At 53.1% G+C, this 18,894-nt stretch overlaps 1 protein-coding gene across 2 annotated transcripts; it reads left to right on the top strand.

Annotated features, from left to right (window-relative positions):
- Positions 1-4,881: 4,881 nt before the first annotated feature.
- Positions 4,882-14,241, top strand: LOC115382925 (60 kDa lysophospholipase-like). Of its 2 annotated transcripts, none has more exons than XM_030084896.1 (16): positions 4,882-5,130; positions 7,035-7,158; positions 7,903-8,014; positions 8,573-8,698; positions 8,769-8,852; positions 9,729-9,855; positions 9,933-10,045; positions 10,403-10,588; positions 10,655-10,768; positions 10,843-10,962; positions 11,055-11,150; positions 11,684-11,847; positions 12,470-12,556; positions 12,634-12,733; positions 13,520-13,585; positions 13,668-14,241. In XM_030084896.1, exons 1-16 carry the CDS (start codon positions 4,905-4,907, stop codon positions 13,668-13,670), a joined length of 1,848 nt encoding a protein of 615 aa, XP_029940756.1. In that variant the 5' UTR covers positions 4,882-4,904; the 3' UTR covers positions 13,671-14,241. The 2 variants fall into 2 exon arrangements, with proteins under 2 accessions (XP_029940756.1, XP_029940755.1); XM_030084895.1 differs by having other exon boundaries at positions 13,665-14,241.
- The last annotated feature ends 4,653 nt before the right edge of the window (positions 14,242-18,894 follow it).

The raw sequence follows: 18,894 nt of genomic DNA, 5'->3' as shown, positions 1-18,894 counted from the left end.
GTTCACCTTGTCGTCTCCTCGTTGATTAGTTACACTTTCCGGTAAATTTGGGCCTCAGAAAGGATAACAAGTCTTCCTCTGCCATTCTGAAGGTGAGGGAGGGGTGAGCCGGGAGGCTGGAGCAGCTCTGTGGCCTCAGACACTGAGCCTGGATGGAGCATCAGGAAGGAGGGAAGCCTTTCAGGCGCACCAGAAACTTCCAGGTGCTCACCTGAAGCATTTCAGGTGAGCACCTGGATTTTTTTTTTTTATTTAATTTTTTGCATATCCCTTTAGGGGCTCCGTATCTTTCTGTTTTGATGTAAAAAAATGTGGAGGTTTTGGTCTGAAATTATTCACTTCTCAGCTCGATTCTGTTGGATTGAACTTTTATGTTTTAATTGCAACTTTATGTTTCTTGGTCTCAGCTCTCTTTTGTTTGCAAAACCTTTTTGATTGATTGAATAATAAAGAAACAACATTTTCTCCACCGCACGCCACCTGGCTTCAGAACCTTGAATGGGAGCTTTGTTAATGTGAGACTGTGGAGCCCAGCGAGGCGGCGACGTGTCGACACAGAGAGCAGGACAGCAGCCAGGCAGCGGTGAAGCCTGACCACCTGACCACCTGACCACCTGACCACCTGACCACCTGACCACCTGACCACCTGACCACCTGACCACCTGACCACGCCACGCCGGAGGACGAGCCGGACGAACGGACCGACAGGCCACCGCCCCCCCCCCCCCCCGTGAATATCACCGCAGCTGAAAGAGCAAAACTTAAACAGCGACACGAGGATGAAGGAAAGCTGTTCTGCAGAAGTTACAACAAAGTCATGGATCACAGAAGAAATTCAACAATAAAGATCACTCTGGTGGAATCTTAACTCTCATCTTCATTCACTTGTCTTTTTGTTTCTTTGCTCGGATCAGGTCCTGACAGGTCAGGAGCTTCAGACGAGCCTCTGGATGATGAGGGTCAGAGGTCACAGCTGGTTTTACAGACAAGACTGGGAAAACAGAAATACTGAGTACTTTTACTCTGAAAGTACATTTCATAGCCTGTACTTTTTACTTTTTACTTGAGTAATTATTTCAATGAGTACTTTAACTTTTACCAAATTTGTTTTTTTTCACAAGTACTTGTACTTTTACTGAGTACAGAATGTACTCCACTGCCCCTGAAACCCCCGGTCCCTGAACCAGACCCCCTCTGGCCTCTGGTCCCTGAACCAGAGGCCCCCTCACTTCTTGTCCCTGAACCAGACCCCCCCTCGCTCCTGGTCCCTGAACCAGACCCTCTCTGGCCCCTGGTCCCTGAAGCAGACCCCCCCTCTGGACCCTGGTCCCTGAACCAGACCCCCTCTGGACCCTGGTCCCTGAACCAGACCCCCCCTCGCTCCTGGTCCCTGAACTGGAATGAAGACGGTCCTGACAGGCAGGAGGCTGAACGTGAAAGTGTGAACTCTGCAGGAACCGGATCCAGAAGAACCAGAAGAACCAGCTGACACTGGTCTCAGTCTCCAGGGACCAGATTCCCTGGAACCGCTGCGAGGAAGTGCTGACAGGACCAGCAGCCGCTCAGGTGTGGAATGTGTCGAAACAGGAGCTGTCAGAGAACCTCCGGGGGATTCTGTGGAACCAGGAAGAGAACGCCGACTCTGGGTGTGACTGACGAGGAGCTGAGGACCGTCAGGGCTGCTGGACCGACAGGACCGACCCGAGCTCTGCAGGAACTGTCTTCATGTCACATGATCAGCTGGTCCAGATCAGCTGGTCCAGATCAGCTGGTCCAGATCAGCTGGTCCAGATCAGCTGGTCCAGATCAGCTGGTCCAGATCAGCTGGTCGCTCTGCGGCTGGAGACAGATCATCAAACAGGATTTACTGCAACAGAAACCAGGAAACTAAAAGTGATCAAACGTTCCGTCAGAACCGTCAGAGTCCCGGTCCTGAAACGAGACGCTGAAGCTTCAAAGCTTCAGTCGACCGTCTGAAGCTCAGCTGTCAGCAGGGGGTCAGGAGACTCCGGCGGTTTACGGCTTCTCCAGTAGAATCCCAGTAAATCCCAGTCTGATTACCCATACTCCATGATAGTAATCTGATTACCCATACTTCATGATAGTAATCTGATTACCCATACTTCATGACAGTAATCTTTCTCCACAGCACGCCACCTGGCTTCAGAACCTTGAATGGGAGCTTTGTTAATGTGAGACTATGGAGCTCAGCTCGTGTCGTGGATTTTTATTTAAAAACTATCCTCGGCCAGTTGCGATGCAAAAAAACCCACAAACATATTTTCCAGAAAAATCATAAAATCTTCAATTATATTCACTCTTGGTTAAAAATCAGACACGGAGTCGGAGTCAGACAAGTCGAGAACCTTTATTTGTGGGAGCTGGCGGCAGCCAGCCCGGCCGTCTGAAGCTGGAGAAAGACCGAGCTCAGCCTCGCCCTTTTATACTGAAGGACACCTGTGGCTGTTTGACACTCAGCGGGGACGGTACACATGCTAAACACTCCTCCTGATATCACTCCGTAGTGAATGTACACCTCTTGGCAAACCTGTCAGTTCCCTCTCTCCTTCCTCCACCAAGGTGTCCAGTCCTGGACCCCCCCAGTCCTCTCTGTCAGGACTTTCAGCTTCTCCATACATCTCACACCAGAGCCAAGTGCTTCCTAACATTTCATATCGTTCTTCATTGCTTGACTTGTGAGAAAAGGAAAAAGGAGCCCAGACCAGGTGGCCTCTGCCTCTGAAAAAAGAAGAACAGACTGGCAGGCTGCCCGGAGGATGCCAGTAAGAAAAAAGGGAAAAGGCGTGCAGAAAAAACAAAGAGAGGCAAACTAATACTCGGGCTTTGTGTGACTCATAATACATCTTTTTTCACACCTGTTTTACACAAACACACTACTTAAACAGAAACATGCATAATATGAATAAGACTGAATCACATAATATAAAGAACACTAGATAAACATAATATGAAGAATACTGGATAATTATTCAACACCAGGCAGCAACGTGTCGACACAGAGAGCAGGACAGCAGCCAGGCAGCGGTGAAGCCTGACCACCTGACCACCTGACCACCTGACCACCTGACCACCTGACCACCTGACCACCTGACCACCTGACCACCTGACCACCTGACCACCTGACCACCTGACCACCTGACCACGCCACGCCGGAGGACGAGCCGGACGAACGGGACCGACAGGCCACTGCCCCCCCCCCCCCCCCCCCCCCCCCCCCCCGTGAATATCACCGCAGCTGAAAGAGCCAAACTTAAACAGCGACACGAGGATGAAGGAAAGCTGTTCTGCAGAAGTTACAACAAAGTCATGGATCACAGAAGAAATTCAACAATAAAGATCACTCTGGTGGAATCTTAACTCTCATCTTCATTCACTTGTCTTTTTGTTTATTTGCTCGGATCAGGTCCTGACAGGTCAGGAGCTTCAGACGAGCCGCTGGATGATGAGGGTCAGAGGTCACAGCTGGTTTTACAGACAAGACTGGGAAAACAGAAAAACTGAGTACTTTTACTCTGAAAGTACATTTCATAGCCTGTACTTTTTACTTTTTACTTGAGTAATTATTTCAATGAGTACTTTAACTTTTACCAAATTTGTTTTTTTTCACAAGTACTTGTACTTTTACTGAGTACAGAATGTACTCCACTGCCCCTGAAACCCCTGGTCCCTGAACCAGACCCCCTCTGGACCCTGGTCCCTGAACCAGACCCCCCCTCGCTCCTGGTCCCTGAACCAGACCCCCTCTGGACCCTGGTCCCTGAACCAGACCCCCTCTGGACCCTGGTCCCTGAACCAGACCCTCTCTGGACCCTGGTCCCTGAACCAGACCCTCTCTGGACCCTGGTCCCTGAACCAGACCCCCCCTCGCTCCTGGTCCCTGTACTGGAATGAAGACGGTCCTGACAGGCAGGAGGCTGAACGTGAAAGTGTGAACTCTGCACGAACCGGATCCAGAAGAACCAGAAGAACCAGCTGACACTGGTCTCAGTCTCCAGGGACCAGATTCCCTGGAACCGCTGCGAGGAAGTGCTGACAGGACCAGCAGCCGCTCAGGTGTGGAATGTGTCGAAACAGGAGCTGTCAGAGAACCTCCGGGGGATTCTGTGGAACCAGGAAGAGAACGCCGACTCTGGGTGTGACTGACGAGGAGCTGAGGACCGTCAGGGCTGCTGGACCGACAGGACCGACCCGAGCTCTGCAGGAACTGTCTTCATGTCACATGATCAGCTGGTCCAGATCAGCTGGTCCAGATCAGCTGGTCCAGATCAGCTGGTCGCTCTGCGGCTGCAGACAGATCATCAAACAGGATTTACTGCAACAGAAACCAGGAAACTAAAAGTGATCAAAGGTTTCCGTCAGAACCGTCAGAGTCCCGGTCCTGAAACGAGACGCTGAAGCTTCAAAGCTTCAGTCGACCGTCTGAAGCTCAGCTCTCAGCAGGGGGTCAGGAGACTCCGGCGGTTTACGGCTTCTCCAGTAGAATCCCAGTAAATCCAAGTCTGATTACCCATACTTCATGATAGTAATCTGATCACCTGTACTTCATGACAGTAATCTGATTACCTGTATTTCATGACAGTAAGGGTCACGGTGTCATCCTGAGAGGGTGAATCAGAACCTCAGAACCCCCCCTGCCCCCCCCTCCCCGTCAAACACTGAGTCTTTCATCATACTGAAAGTTACGAAATGTTTTACTTCAAGTTTCACTTTGACTTCAATGAACTCTTATCTACTGCCCCCCCCTCCACAGACACACCCCCACCCCCCCTCCACAGACACACCCCCACCCCCCCCAGGGGAGGGCACAGCGTTGTGTATAAAGCCTGGGGAGTTGTCGCTTGTCGTCAGTCACTTGTTGAACATCACCGCTTCACCGCAGCATCATGTCCTCCTCCTCCTCCTCCTCCTCCAGCGGGACGGCCCTGTCCCAGGCTCTGTCTCGGTCCAGCCTGGACCCCGGCGCCCCGTCCCAGAGCCCCCACCTGCAGACGTCCAGGAGGAAGCAGCTGCGGAGCCGCACCCCCTCTGAAGACCCGCTGGTCCTGGAGTTTCGAGTCCTGGTCCTCTACACCGGGGGAACCATCGGCATGAAGAAGGACAGCAAAGGAGGTAGAGAACCTCACTGTTCTGTTACTGTTTAAAGAGGGAGGGGGGGGGGGTTAGAGAGAGAGAGAGAGAGAGAGAGAGAGAGAGAGAGAGAGAGAGAGAGAGAGAGAGACCAGGACCAGGACCATCTCCATTCTGTGAGTGAGGCTGTGTCCCGGACCTGGAGCTGGTCCTGCAGAACACTGAGAACACCTTCTGAAAAACTACAAAGAGACAATTTATTTTTATTCTTTTCATTTTTATTCTTGTTTCATATTTGCACCGTCCTGCAGTGTTTTGTGTCAAAGTGTTTATATTGTGTTTATTTTATGTAACACTTTGGCAGTGAGTGTGTGTTTGTCACGCCAAGAAGGCTTCTTTGAATTGACTTGAAAGAGAGAGAGAGAGAGAGAGAGTGTGTGTGTGTGGGGGGGGGGGGGGGGCAGTCCAGGCAGGAGACCACATGAACCAGTCCTTCAACAAACTGCTGACTCTGACGGTGACTGTTGAGGAAGAGCTGGTGATGAAGAGTCTTCTGGGAAAAGGAGCTGGAGGACGGAGGGTATTTATGGTTTCATGTGATGAAAATGTTGAAATGACTGCAGGAAACTGCAAAAACTGTGGTTTGATGAAAAAGAAAAAAAAGTGACGTGATAAAGGAAGAAACAGGAGAAGAAGTCAGAACTCAGTCCAACGGCCTGAAGACAGGAAGTGACTCAACACTAGAGGGACCAGTCAGTCCAGAACACCGGCTCCTCCGGTCTCCAGGTGACAGGGGGACCAGTCAGTCCAGAACACCGGCTCCTCCGGTCTCCAGGTGACAGGGGGACCAGTCAGTCCAGAACACCGGCTCCTCCGGTCTCCAGGTGACAGGGGGACCAGTCAGTCCAGAGCACCGGCTCCTCCGGTCTCCAGGTGACAGGGGGACCAGTCAGTCCAGAACACCGGCTCCTCCGGTCTCCAGGTGACAGGGGGACCAGTCAGTCCAGAACACCGGCTCCTCCGGTCTCCAGGTGACAGGGGGACCAGTCAGTCCAGAACACCGGCTCCTCCGGTCTCCAGGTGACAGGGGGACCAGTCAGTCCAGAACACCGGCTCCTCCGGTCACTCGTCAGCCCGTTGGATGAAGACACTCCTCTCGGGCTCGTCTGGGGCGCTTAACGAGCCCGGGCCAGGACTGTCTGGGCCTCGGCTCCAGGATCTGAACCGTCAGTCAAACGTCCCGCTGGGCTTCAGCAGAGGACTGATGATGAGCCTGGCATGCCAGACCGACTTCATTTAAGTGTTACACACATATAATGTCACGGGCGCCAGGTGGAGTTCAACCTCATTTATTGCGGGTAACAGGAACGCAGGATTCAGGAACGCAGGATTGAGATTGCTCTTGGCACAGCTGCAAACCTGTCAGTTCCCTCTCTCCTTCCTCCACCAAGGTGTCCAGTCCTGGACCCCCCCAGTCCTCTCTGTCAGGACTTTCAGCTTCTCCATACATCTCACACCAGAGCCAAGTACTTCCTAACATTTCATATAGTTCTTCATTGCTTGACTTGTGAAAAAAGGAAAAAGGAGCCCAGACCAGGTGGCCTCTGCCTCTGAAAAAAGAAAAACAGACTGGCAGGCTGCCCGGAGGATGCCAGTAAGAAAAAAGGGAAAAGGCGTGCAGAAAAAACAAAAAGAGAGGCAAACTAATACTTGGGTTTTGTGTCACTCATAATACATCTTTTTCCCACACCTGTTTACACAATCACTCTGTACCTAAACAGAGACATGAATAACATGAACATTACTAAATAACATATTATAATAAAGATGATGTGAAGAAAACTATATAATTATTCAACACGTGCCAGGCCAGAAGCTGATGGTTCCTCCACGGTTCTCTTCTAGAACTCCTCCAGACTCAGTCCCCCCTGTGTCCTGTCCCTCAGGTCTCGTCCCCGTCCCCGGCCTGCTCCTGAAGTTCCTGCGTTCGCTTCCCATCCTGCACGACCAGGACTATGCTGAGAAGCACCACCTGCGTGAGCGCTACGGGGATCAAACCCTGGTTCTGCCGTGAGTCCACTGAGCCTCTGCTCCGCTGACGAAGCTCCTGCCGCTGCTCTGCTTCATGTTCCACTGAAACCTCGTCTTTGCTCTAGACCTGGAACCGTCTCTCAGATGTGAAGAACGCTTGGTGGGCGATCACGTGATCCAGCATGTTGTTGTTGGTCATGTTGTGTTTTTAGCTGTGGAGCTGATTGATAGAGCAGACAGTGGACTGTGCTCCGACTGGGGACTCCATGGTTCTACTGGGGACTCCGTGGTTCTACTGGGGACTCCGTGGTTCTACTGGGGACTCCATGGTTCTACTGGGGGACTCCGTGGTTCTACTGGGTACTCCATGGTTCTACTGGGTACTCCATGGTTCTACTGGGGACTCCATGGTTCTACTGGGGACTCCGTGGTTCTACTGGCGACTCCATGGTTCTACTGGGGACTCCGTGGTTCTACTGGGGACTCCGTGGTTCTACTGGGGGACTCCATGGTTCTACTGGGGGACACAGACACAGGAACAGGGTGTAGTTTTCCCGTTGGTCCACTAGTTGGTGCTGTTTGAAAATAAAACTCCACATCAAGACAGTCAGCTTTCAGCTTCCTGCTCTTCTGACAATCAGCTTCATCCGGCGGAGTTTCAGGAACATGAAGCATCAGATCATCGTCCTGTCTCTGTCCTCGCTTTCTGTCCTCCTGCTGTGAACGTCCCACATGCAAAGACAGAGACATGTCCCTTCACGTCTCTTCTTCTCCTTCATTCAGTGAGAGTGCTGAGAGGAAGAGGGTGGTCTACACCATCGATGAGTACAACCCTCTGCTGGACTCCTCCAACATGACCCCCGAGGACTGGGTCAAGATCGGGACCGACATCGAGGTGCTTCATCCTTTCCCTGAGATCCATGTGTTGAGAGAAGGAACCGCTCCGGAAATATGACGTTCTCTGACACGTTCCAGTGTTTGAGGCTCTAAAGGTTCCTGGAGAAAAGTTTCATATCTTGGGGGAAATTCACAGTAACTAGAAAACAGCTCAACAGCGCCACCTGCATCACGCATCACATCCAGCTACGAAACCCAGAACACACAAGTACCATCACAACACGGACATGAAGGTCTGGTAGAGCCAGAACCAGAACTCAGCAGGAAGTCCGTCTTTTGAATGACGTGTTCTCCAGCGATGGTTTGTTTCTGTTCTTTGGTTTTCTGGTGAAACAAGCTTCAAATCATGAATTTTGGTTTTTTGATTCCAACTTTCAAACCAGAAACGGGAGACGAGCCGCTCCTGGTTTTCGTCTCCGGACATCAAACCAGAAAACTGAGTCGTCTTGTTTGTGGTTTCTGGATTTCCCCAATCAGAAGGGAACTGGAACGGCCGGAAGGTACCGGAACCTGAAACCATCCACTGCATGTCCTCGTCCTTTTCTCTGTCCTCCAGAAAAACTACGAGACGTACGCAGGATTCGTGGTCCTTCACGGTACCGACACCATGGCCTACACGGCGTCCGCCCTGTCCTTCCTGTGTGAACACCTGCGGAAACCGGTGGTGGTCACCGGCGCCCAGGTGAGCCGCCGTCTCGCCGCTCCGTCCTTGTCCGGTCTTGACGGAGCTGAAGACGTCTTTCTGTCTTCAGGTGCCGATCTACGAGTTGAGGAACGACGGCAGAGACAACCTGCTGGGGGCGCTGCTGCTCGCCGGACAGTTTGACATTCCTGAGGTGAGACGAGGACGTCACCCTCGCTGATTCTCCAGGCCGCTCTCACACCAGGACAGTCCGGGACTCGGTTCAGGGTTTGGTTTTCTGAGATCAGACCAAACTCCTGGACTACGTCACGTCGTTACACCAGCTGAGCACCTGGAGGCGCTGTGGCCGAAACCAGCACTGAGCAGAGAGGAAGTAAAGCCCGATGAGGAAGAAACCGGCTCATTGACCGGTCTAGACCGGAAGTGGACGTCCCCCTAGTGGCTGGCTAGCAGCTAGGAGCTAGTGGCTAGCAGCTAGGAGCTAGTGGCTAGCAGCTAGGAGCTAGTGGCTAGCAGCTAGGAGCTAGTGGCTAGCAGCTAGGAGCTAGTGGCTAGGAGCTAGGAGCTAGTGGCTAGCAGCTAGGAGCTAGTGGCTAGCAGCTAGGAGCTAGTGGCTAGCAGCTAGCTCAGACATGCTGAGCATCAATCAATGAGCCGCTGCTCTTCCTCCAAACTCCTCGTCCGACCAGCAGACATTTTAACTATCTTTGTGTTTCACGGAACTACTCTGGTGGGCGGGGCTAGCTCATCACTACTTCCTGGTTCCTGGAGTTGGTCCCCACTTCCTGGTTCCAGAGCCAATCACATAAGAACTCCCAAAGTTGCCAGATTCTGTGTGTTCCATGTCTGCTCCATTGGTGCGATGCCCCTCGCCTGTCTAAACTCACTAAACTGTGGGGCGTCTCTCTCGGGGGGTATTTGGTGATGAAATTTTACTTATTGCACCGTTAAGGGACATGTCCTCTGAGCCGTCACTTCACCATCCTGAGGAACCTTTCCAGGACAGGAAGAACCTTGTGGACTTTCTTTCTGGTCCAGTCTGAAGATGTTCTCTCTGCCTGGTTCTCAGGTCTCCCTGTATTTCTACAACAAGCTCTACCGAGGGAACTGCTCCACCAAGGTGGATGCTGAGAGCTTCGATGCCTTCTGCTCCCCGAACCTGGTTCCTCTGGCCTCCACTGAGGCCCACATCAAAGGTCGGTCGCAGAGCTCCTGTCTGCTGAGCAGAAACTCTGAGCTGTCTTCTAGCCTGTCCTCTCCGTCTCTCCTCCAGTCAACACGGACATCCTGTGGAAGGACAAATCCACGGACAAGTTCCAGGTCAGCAGACACCTGAGCCGGAACATCGGCCTGCTCCGACTGTTCCCGGGAATCACTGCCGCCACGGTGAGTCCCAGCTTCATGGAACCAGCAGGTTCCTCCAGTCAGACGTTACTCTGAGACCCACAGAGAGCCGGACCTCTCCCTGGAGCAGGAGGGAGACGAGGCAGGGCGGAAGAACAGGAGCGGAGTTTGAAAATACACTGCAACACGTTTCAAGTGGCTCCAGATCCTCTCTGCGATATTATCATGTGCGCATTTTAGACACGATATTGAAATTTCACTTTTTAATACCACAATTATCGTCAATACCGGTTTACCGCGACAGCCCTACTTCAGGGGTGTGTTCTCTGAAGGGACCGTTGGCAGAACCTCGCGGTGAGTTCCGGGCTGTGGAGAACCGACCCGTGTCTTGTGGTCCAGGTGAAGGCGTTCCTGCACCAGGACCTGCAGGGGGTGGTCCTGGAGACCTACGGCAGCGGGAACGCCCCCGATAAAGACCAGGACCTGCTGCAGGCGCTGAAGAAGGCCACGGACAACGGCGTCATCGTCGTCAACTGTACGCAGTGTCTGCGAGGAACCGTGTCCATGACCTACGCCACCGGACAGGTACTGCTGCCGCGGCGCCGCCTCCGTCAGGATCCACAGGAACCCGGTCGGTTCTGTCTCTTCCAGGCGCTGATGGACGCCGGCGTGATCTCTGGAGGGGACATGACTCCGGAGGCCGCTCTGACCAAACTGTCCTACCTGCTGGGGAAGACGGGCCTGGACACCAAGACCAGGAGGACGGTCTGTGTCTCTGTTGAGGACAGAAGAGCAGCAGGGTTCTGCTGGGTCTGACCTTCAGAGTGTGTTCCTTCCAGATGATGGAGGAGAACCTGCGAGGCGAGAAACACACCGACCTGCCCGGAGTTCCGCTGCGTCTGAGCGACAGCGGCTTCATCCAGACCGTGGCCAGGTCTCTGCAGGTCTGCGTCCCCAAGGTGAGGACCGAAGCTCGTCTCCTGACGGCGGTCAGTCCCGTCACGTCCAGAGACCTGACCCTGTTTCCTCTGGTCCGGTTCTGGTTCTGAAGGAGCTGGAGGCCATCCGGGACGCTCTCGGCCCCCCGCTGTGCTGTGCTGCTGCCAGGATGGGGGACGTGGAGGCCTTACGAGTCCTGAAGGACCTGGTGAGAGACCCTGCAGCTCCATCACCTGCTCTGCCTCTCCACCTCAGTCACCGTACTGCGACCTCCATCAGTACACCTGGGACCATTACTGGGCCTGGTCCAGATCCTCCTGGTCCTGGTTCCTGTCCAGATCCTCCTGGTCCCGGTCCAGATCCTCCTGGTCCTGGTCCCAGGATAGTGGTTCAATTGGTCCTCTATGTGTGTGGTTTCAGCTCCCTCTAGTGGCCCAACCTGAGAACTACATTGTTTTCAGTGTTTCTGCCGTTTCCATGGAAACGGGCCTCCATGAACGCATCAGCAGGAAGCTCCTGTGAGGCGCCAGTGTTTAAAGAAGCGTTTGGTCTTGAGAGGTTCCATGCAGGGTTCCTCCGGAGCCGTCCGCTGCTCTCTGGTCCTGGTTCCTGGTTCCTGGTTCCTGGTTCCTGGTTCCTGGTTCTCCACAGCTCAGGAACCCCGCACCGAGAGCAGAAACATGAAGCTCCAGCAGGTGGCGCCGTTCAGAACCCTGAGCCCTGACGTCCCTGTTCTGACAGGGCAGCGACCTGAGCGCGGGGGACCAGGACGGACGGACCCCGCTGCACGTAGCCTCCTGCCAGGGCCGCCTCCAGGCGGTGGAGCACCTGCTGACCGGCGGAGCCTCCCTCCACGCTCTGGACGTCTACGGGGACACGCCCCTCTCCGCCGCCGTGCGCTGCAGGTCAGTCCGGCTGCAGGGTCCAGGAGGGTGCTGGAAAACTGATCCAGACCAGACCTGGAGGGTCCCCCTTCAGGTTGTCCCTCCAGGTCCCCCTTCAGGTTCTCCCTCCAGGTCCCCCTTCAGGTTGTCCCTCCAGGTCCCCCTTCAGGTTGTCCCTCCAGGTCCCCCTTCAGGTTGTCCCTCCAGGTCCCCCTTCAGGTCCCCCCTCCAGGTCCCCCTTCAGGTTGTCCCTCCAGGTCCCCCTTCAGGTTGTCCCTCCAGGTCCCCCTTCAGGTCCCCCCTCCAGGTCCCCCTTCAGGTTCTCCCTCCAGGTCCCCCTTCAGGTTGTCCCTCCAGGTCCCCCTTCAGGTTCTACCATCAGGTTCTCAGTTCTTTGATCTGTTCATTCTTCCTTCCAGCAAAACTGAAAACAGAAAATGTTTTATTTACTGAAGACGTCAAACAGAATCCAGATGATTAGAACACCGAGGAAAACCCTGGAAGGAGGCTGTCTGAGCGCGTTGTGGTAGTTTCCTGTAGTTCGTGGTAGTTCGTGGTAGTTCGTGGTAGTTTGTGGTAGTTTATGATAGTTTCTTGTCGTCTGCTGTTGTTTCCTCACGGAGCTCCTGTTTGATTGACTCAGGCGTAAAGACGTGGTGAGACTCCTGAGGAAGGCCGGCGCCCACCTGACCCCAGACCAGCATGAGGAAGCCGGAACCGAGCTGTGCAGGTGAGCCGTCCCGACACCCCCCCCTCCCGGCCCTCCTCCACCCCCCGCCCCCCCTCATTCACCATGTCATGTGTCAGCCTGGCGCTGTGCGGAGACCTGGACGGCCTGGAGACCTGGAGCCTGGCCGGAGCGGACCTGGACCGGCCCGGATACAGCGGCCAGACGGCGCTTCAGCTGGTAGGCTGGACGGAGACGTAGAGCGGGACGCCGGGACGCCGGGACGCCTGGCTTCACGCTGTCACAACATCAATGCTTTCCACTGAATTAGCTTCCGGGTCAGAGGTCGGCTCGAAGGAAAGAAACAGGAGAGAAAAGTCTGAACTGAGATGAGTCCCGTCACTTTGGTCACTGTCGAGTGAATTCAGTTCAGAACAAACAACAAGAACAAACTCCACTCAGTTGAAAGACTCACATTAAAACAATTTTGTTCTTTGAACTGGTAATCTTTAATGGCGTCAATCGATTAAAACAAAATAACAGACATGAGACGGTGAAGAGAGACCAAAGTGTCCAGAGCAGAAGTTCAGTCTGTCCCACTTGTCCTGATTCATTAGTCTTTAGCAGCCTCTAGCGGCCGCAGGCGGTACTGTTTACTGCTGCTTCACCAGTCTGGTTCCTCCCAGCTGAGCTTCAGTCTCAGGACCAGAAACTGAGGAACACAGTCTGCAGGTCTGACTCGAGCTGGATCAGTGGATCAGGCAGTGGATCAGTGGATCAGGCAGTGGATCAGTGGATCAGGCAGTGGATCAGTGGATCAGGCAGTGGATCAGTAGATCAGGCAGTGGATCAGTAGATCAGGCAGTGGATCAGTGGATCAGGCAGTGGATCAGTGGATCAGGCAGTGGATCAGTGGATCAGGCAGGGGATCAGTGGATCAGGCAGTGGATCAGTAGATCAGGCAGTGGACCTGGTCCAGTCCAGCAGAGTCCAGATGTTCCGGGTCTCACTGCTCTTCTGTCTCAGGCCAAAGCCGCGGGGAGCTCCAGGGTGGAGGATTTCATCCAGCAGCTCCGGAGCCGACCCGTCCAGGTGAGCCACTGCAGGCGGTGTCAAAGGGGCGTGGCCTCGCTGGCGGCGGGCTGACCGTTCTTTCTGTGTTTGTGAACAGCAGTAGCCGGTGTTCTTCCTGCCGCTCGCCACGGGAGGGCGGAGCTGCCTGGGTGTCCCAAGTCCCCGACCCGTCTTCAACACGCCGTCCGCCTCTTCGCTCGCTTTCTGAACGTCCGCTGAACCCGGAACCGCTGCTGTTCCTCTGGAGTCCAGGCAGAACCACAGCCGCTCAGCGGAGAGCGCCCCCACTCTGCTGCCTTTCAACAACTTCCACAGGAGACGCCGGGCTGTGATGTCATGACACGTCAGTGATGTCATAACGATGTCATAACGAGGTCTTGGTTTCTTTATGGCGTGATGATGTCATAACGAGGTCTTGGTTTCTTTATGGCGTGATGATGTCATGCTTTGCGGGGTCTGTGCAGCCCCGCCCACCCGGCTGGGCTCCAGCAGGTCTCAGTGGAACCTTCAGTTCTCTGGAGAACGTCTCTCTTCAGGAACTCCGTTCAGCTTTCCTCGCTCTGACTGATCATCTGGAAGATCTGATCGATTTTACTCACTTTTGGTTCTTCTGCTGCTTTATGCTAAAATATTCACGTTTGGGGACAAAACAAGAATAAATCTCCGGTTTGAGAAAGAAAAACCGTCTGCTGTGATTTCTACTGTGATGAACAAAACCCTGAAAGTCACATCAAAGTGAAGGTTTCCCATCATTCTCTGCATGAATTAGTCTCTTCTCATTCATTTTTTATTGTTATTTCTTAATTGCAGGATTGTCAGATGTGTCATGTTTTGGACTGCGTGTTTAAAATGGTTTCATTTTGCATCTGAACCAAGATGAATGAATTCATCCGATCAAACAGGAACATAAATCCTGCAGGATTCAGAGACCGGCTGAGTTTACAGAAACCTGCACCTGAAGAACCTGGATGAACCAGGAAGGCATGAGCTGTGGGCGGGGCTTAGAGATCATGTGACTTCTGAGAAACCAAGCTCAGCGACAAGCTGCGCACACACACACAAACGCACACAGGCATACACTCTCTCTCTCACAGTGGAGGAATATTCTCCCCTCGGCGGACTAAAGAAGAGAAGAACCCTGGATCAACTAAAGGTAAATAAAGTTTCTTAGGGAATCATTAATGATCTCGTTTGCTGGTTTGCTGTGGGTCAAAGGTCATGAAAAATACTGAAGTCTAAGTGAAAGTCCTGCAGTTGGAAAACACCTGAGTGAGAGTCGGAGGTTCTCTTCTGCAGACCAACCAGACCAACCAGCGCCCACGTGAGACGCTTGTTTTATTCACCTGGTGAAATGTCAATCGTTTAGAAAGGTGAAAGCAGGACAGTTCAGTAACCAGACAGCAGTGTTGGGTAGTAACGCGTTGTTAGTAACGGCGTTACTTTTTCTAACGTAATGCGTTCTTTTTTTTAATTCAGTAACTCCGTTTCCGTTACCAGACGTTGCGTTACTCCGTTCCTGTTGGTGAGGTTTCGTACAGCGCTCTCATGCAGTGGCGGCCGCTCCTGGAACATCCAGTGAAGTTTCACTGAACTGAGAACAAACATTGGGCGCTCTCTCTCCCGCGTCCGCGCTCCGGTCAGTGTCTCTCGACCACTCTGGTCTGATGAGCAACAAGACGGCAGAGAAGCAGAGTTTCCAGTCGTGGAGATATTCGCATTATTTCACGCATTAATTATTGCGTGTGTGACCCCGGGAACATCCTTTTTTTTAACAAGGCATGATTTTCAGTAGAAATAAAACAATCTACTACTTCGACTATGATTTAATTTAATCCATTTATTAAACCCGTCCGGCCCGACGGACTGCGGGTCCAGCAGCTGTACGCGCCACTGCAGAGCGCCATGCACGCCAGCGGCGAACAGTCACTATTTCTGTGATATTTGGCAAATTTCTTTTTATTCTGAAACATGCAGATTTGTCTTCATTGTGCGTTTCTACAGCACATTGCACATTGTTTCTTTCTTTATTTAGATTTTGCATATATCATTGTTTACATATTGCAAAGGGGATTTTTTTTGTTTTCCTGTGATATAATTGGCTGTTTCTGTATTGATATGCATGTGGTGTTGTGCATCAGTCTGCATTTCATATTCCATTCGTCCTCTTTAACAGAAGTTCTCAGGTGCTGAGTGAAAGCTCGTAAATTTGTCCAACTTGATTCTCAATAATAGTTTATATCAGAAAGTCTATATTTGCTTTAAGCCACTTTATTTTTTGCAGGCTGTTGCTGAATAAAATAAATAGGCATTGAAAAAATCCTCTGGTGTTTGTGTTGGAGCTCAGTGGAGAGTATTCCATCAGCAGTCAGATTCAGTGATGTGGAGCAGATGAGCTGAAACGCTCGGTTTCATCAACAGTCTGTAAAGTAACATCAGTCCAGACTGGAACCAGGGCGACAGGCAGTCCAATCAGCCAACCTTTAAAAGTAACTAGAAAGTTACTTTTTCAGTAATGCATTACTTTTTGGTTTAAGTAACTGAGTTACTAACTGAGTTACTTTTTCATGAAGTAACTAATAACTGTAACTAGTTACTATCTTTCAGTAACTAGCCCAACACTGCTCATCACACCCTACAGCCCGGCCCGAAGCCTGAGGTCCAGACCAGAACCTTCTGAGAGTCCCCTGCTGGGCGCCTCTGGGACCAGGTCCCTCCGGACCTGCTCCCTCCAGACCAGCTCCCTCCAGACCTGCTCCCTCCAGACCAGCTCCCTCCAGACCAGGTCCCTCCAGACCTGCTCCCTCCAGACCAGCTCCCTCCAGACCAGGTCCCTCCAGACCTGCTCCCTCCAGACCAGCTCCCTCCAGACCTGCTCCCTCCAGACCAGGTCCCTCCAGACCAGCTCCCTCCAGACCAGGTCCCTCCAGACCTGCTCCCTCCAGACCTGCTCCCTCCAGACCAGCTCCCTCCAGACCAGGTCCCTCCAGACCTGCTCCCTGGACTCGGATGCCTTCAAGAAACTCTGAAGACGTTCTTGTTCCAGAAGGCTTTCTGGACCCCAGTCACAGTTCTCTTGGTAGTAACACGTACTTTTTATACGATATGTTCTCATGTACTGTCAATCTTTTTTTTTGTTGTGATTTTTAAACTGTGAAGCACTTTGTGACCGACGTCTGTGAAAAGCATGATAGAAATAAATTTTACTGACTTTCTTCTCTGATTCAGCTCATTATTTCAAACCTCTCAGATCTTTTGGTGAAACGTTCTCCAGTTCAGCTCAGAACCTCGGTTCTCCTGCTGAAGCTCCTCCCTCTCCAGACCGGTTCTCTCAGAACCTCGGTTCTCCTGCTGAAGCTCCTCCCTCTCCAGACCGGTTCTCTCAGAACCTCGGTTCTCCTCCTGAAGCTCCTCCCTCTCCAGACCGGTTCTCTCAGAACCTCGGTTCTCCTCCTGAAGCTCCTCCCTCTCCAGACCGGTTCTCTCAGAACCTCGGTTCTCCTCCTGAAGCTCCTCCCTCTCCAGACCGGTTCTCTCAGAACCTCGGTTCTCCTCCTGAAGCTCCTCCCTCTCCAGACCGGTTCTCTCAGAACCTCGGTTCTCCTGCTGAAGCTCCTCCCTCTCCAGACCGGTTCTCTCCGGTTCCAGAGCTTCAGTTCTTTCCCATATAAACAGCCAGAACCTCCAGATTGTGAAGAACCTTCTCAGCAGCTTCGGCTCGTTTCTCCAGACAGACCAGACGTTCTCAGTTCTCCTGGTTCTCTTGTCAAGAACAGCCTGGACGGTTCAGCAGGACCTCGGTTCTCCTGTCAGACACCAGGTCTCTTCAGAACGGTTCCCTCAGGAGGAAAAACTACCCTTCTCTCTCTAACAGATGATCAGTGTCCTCACTCAGGTCCGTCCCTCTGGCCTGGTGTCTCTGACAGTCAGGACGTTCAGACGTTCCGTCTTTAAGGCAGAAGAACATAGAACCGTTCCTCCGTCAGAGCTCAGCGCACAGGAGGACAGCAGGGGGACAGACGGGAGGACAGCAGGGGGACAGACAGGAGGACAGCAGGGGGACAGACAGGAGGACAGCAGGGGGACAGCAGGGGGACAGACAGGAGGACAGCAGGGGGACAGCAGGGGGACAGACAGGAGGACAGCAGGGGGACAGACAGGAGGACAGCAGGGGGACAGCCAGGAGGACAGCAGGGGGACAGCAGGAGGACAGACAGGAGGACAGCAGGGGGACAGCAGGGGGACAGCAGGGGGACAGACAGGAGGACAGCAGGGGGACAGCAGGGGGACAGCAGGGGGACAGCAGGGGGACAGCCAGGAGGACAGCAGGGGGACAGATGGGAGGACAGCAGGGGGACAGACAGGAGGACAGCAGGGGGACAGACAGGAGGACAGCATGGGGACAGACGGGAGGACAGCAGGGGACAGCAGGGGGACAGCCAGGAGGACAGCTGTCCTCCTGGCTGTCCTCCTGTCTGTCCTGCTGTCTGTCCTGCTGTCCTCCTGGCTGTCCTCCTGTCTGTCCTGCTGTCTGTCCTGCTGTCCTCCTGGCTGTCCTCCTGTCTGTCCTGCTGTCTGTCCTGCTGTCCTCCTGTCTGTCCTCCTGATGTGTCCTGCTGGTCAGACTGTTGATCAGCTGATCAGGTGAGACGAGGCGGATCTGTTCTGGACAGAACGACCATGAGGCTGAGAACCAGTCGATCCGTTTAGATCAAGCTGATCTGTTCTCTTTAAACTGAGCTGAGTCCGGCCTTCCTGTCATTAATCATCTGCAAAGACGCGCTGAGACATCGGGACGTGGACAAAGACATGTCCACTGTGCTGCCACGAGGAGACACTGCTCTGCTGTGAGCAGGAACAGGGCAGTCTGGAAGTTTCTCGTGTTCTGTAGAGGTTTTATTTTCTGTTTCAAGAAATGAGCCGAACCACTGGAGAAGAACTGTGACCCTCACTGTCGCCCCCTGCTGGGGTTTCCCCGAAACTACAGCTTTTATGAAAGTAGTGTGGGAGTGTACAGCTGAGGCTACAGCAGCAGCTCAGCTCCACCCAGTGGAGAGAAGGAAGAATGCAGTGTGAAGCGTCTGAGTGTCCAGAAAAGCGCTGTATGAAACCACTGCTTTATTATTATTATTATTATTATTATGATTATTATGATTATTATCATTGTTCAGCTCTTCAGCACTGTCTCCATGCTGGAGGACAAGGTGGAGGGTGGTGCTCGGTGGACTCAGTGCTGTGGCGGTCCTGGCTTGTTTTGCACCCCTGGGCGAACCCCCCCGACCCAGAACCCCCCCCCAGGCCCCCCCCCCCCCCCGGCCCCCTGCTGCCCC

The sequence above is a fragment of the Salarias fasciatus genome (assembly GCF_902148845.1).
Source record: "Salarias fasciatus chromosome 7 unlocalized genomic scaffold, fSalaFa1.1 super_scaffold_4, whole genome shotgun sequence".
NCBI classification, from domain to species: Eukaryota; Metazoa; Chordata; class Actinopteri; order Blenniiformes; family Blenniidae; genus Salarias; species Salarias fasciatus.
Note: the sequence above shows the minus strand (reverse complement) of the source record. Positions and strands in the feature narration are given on the sequence as shown.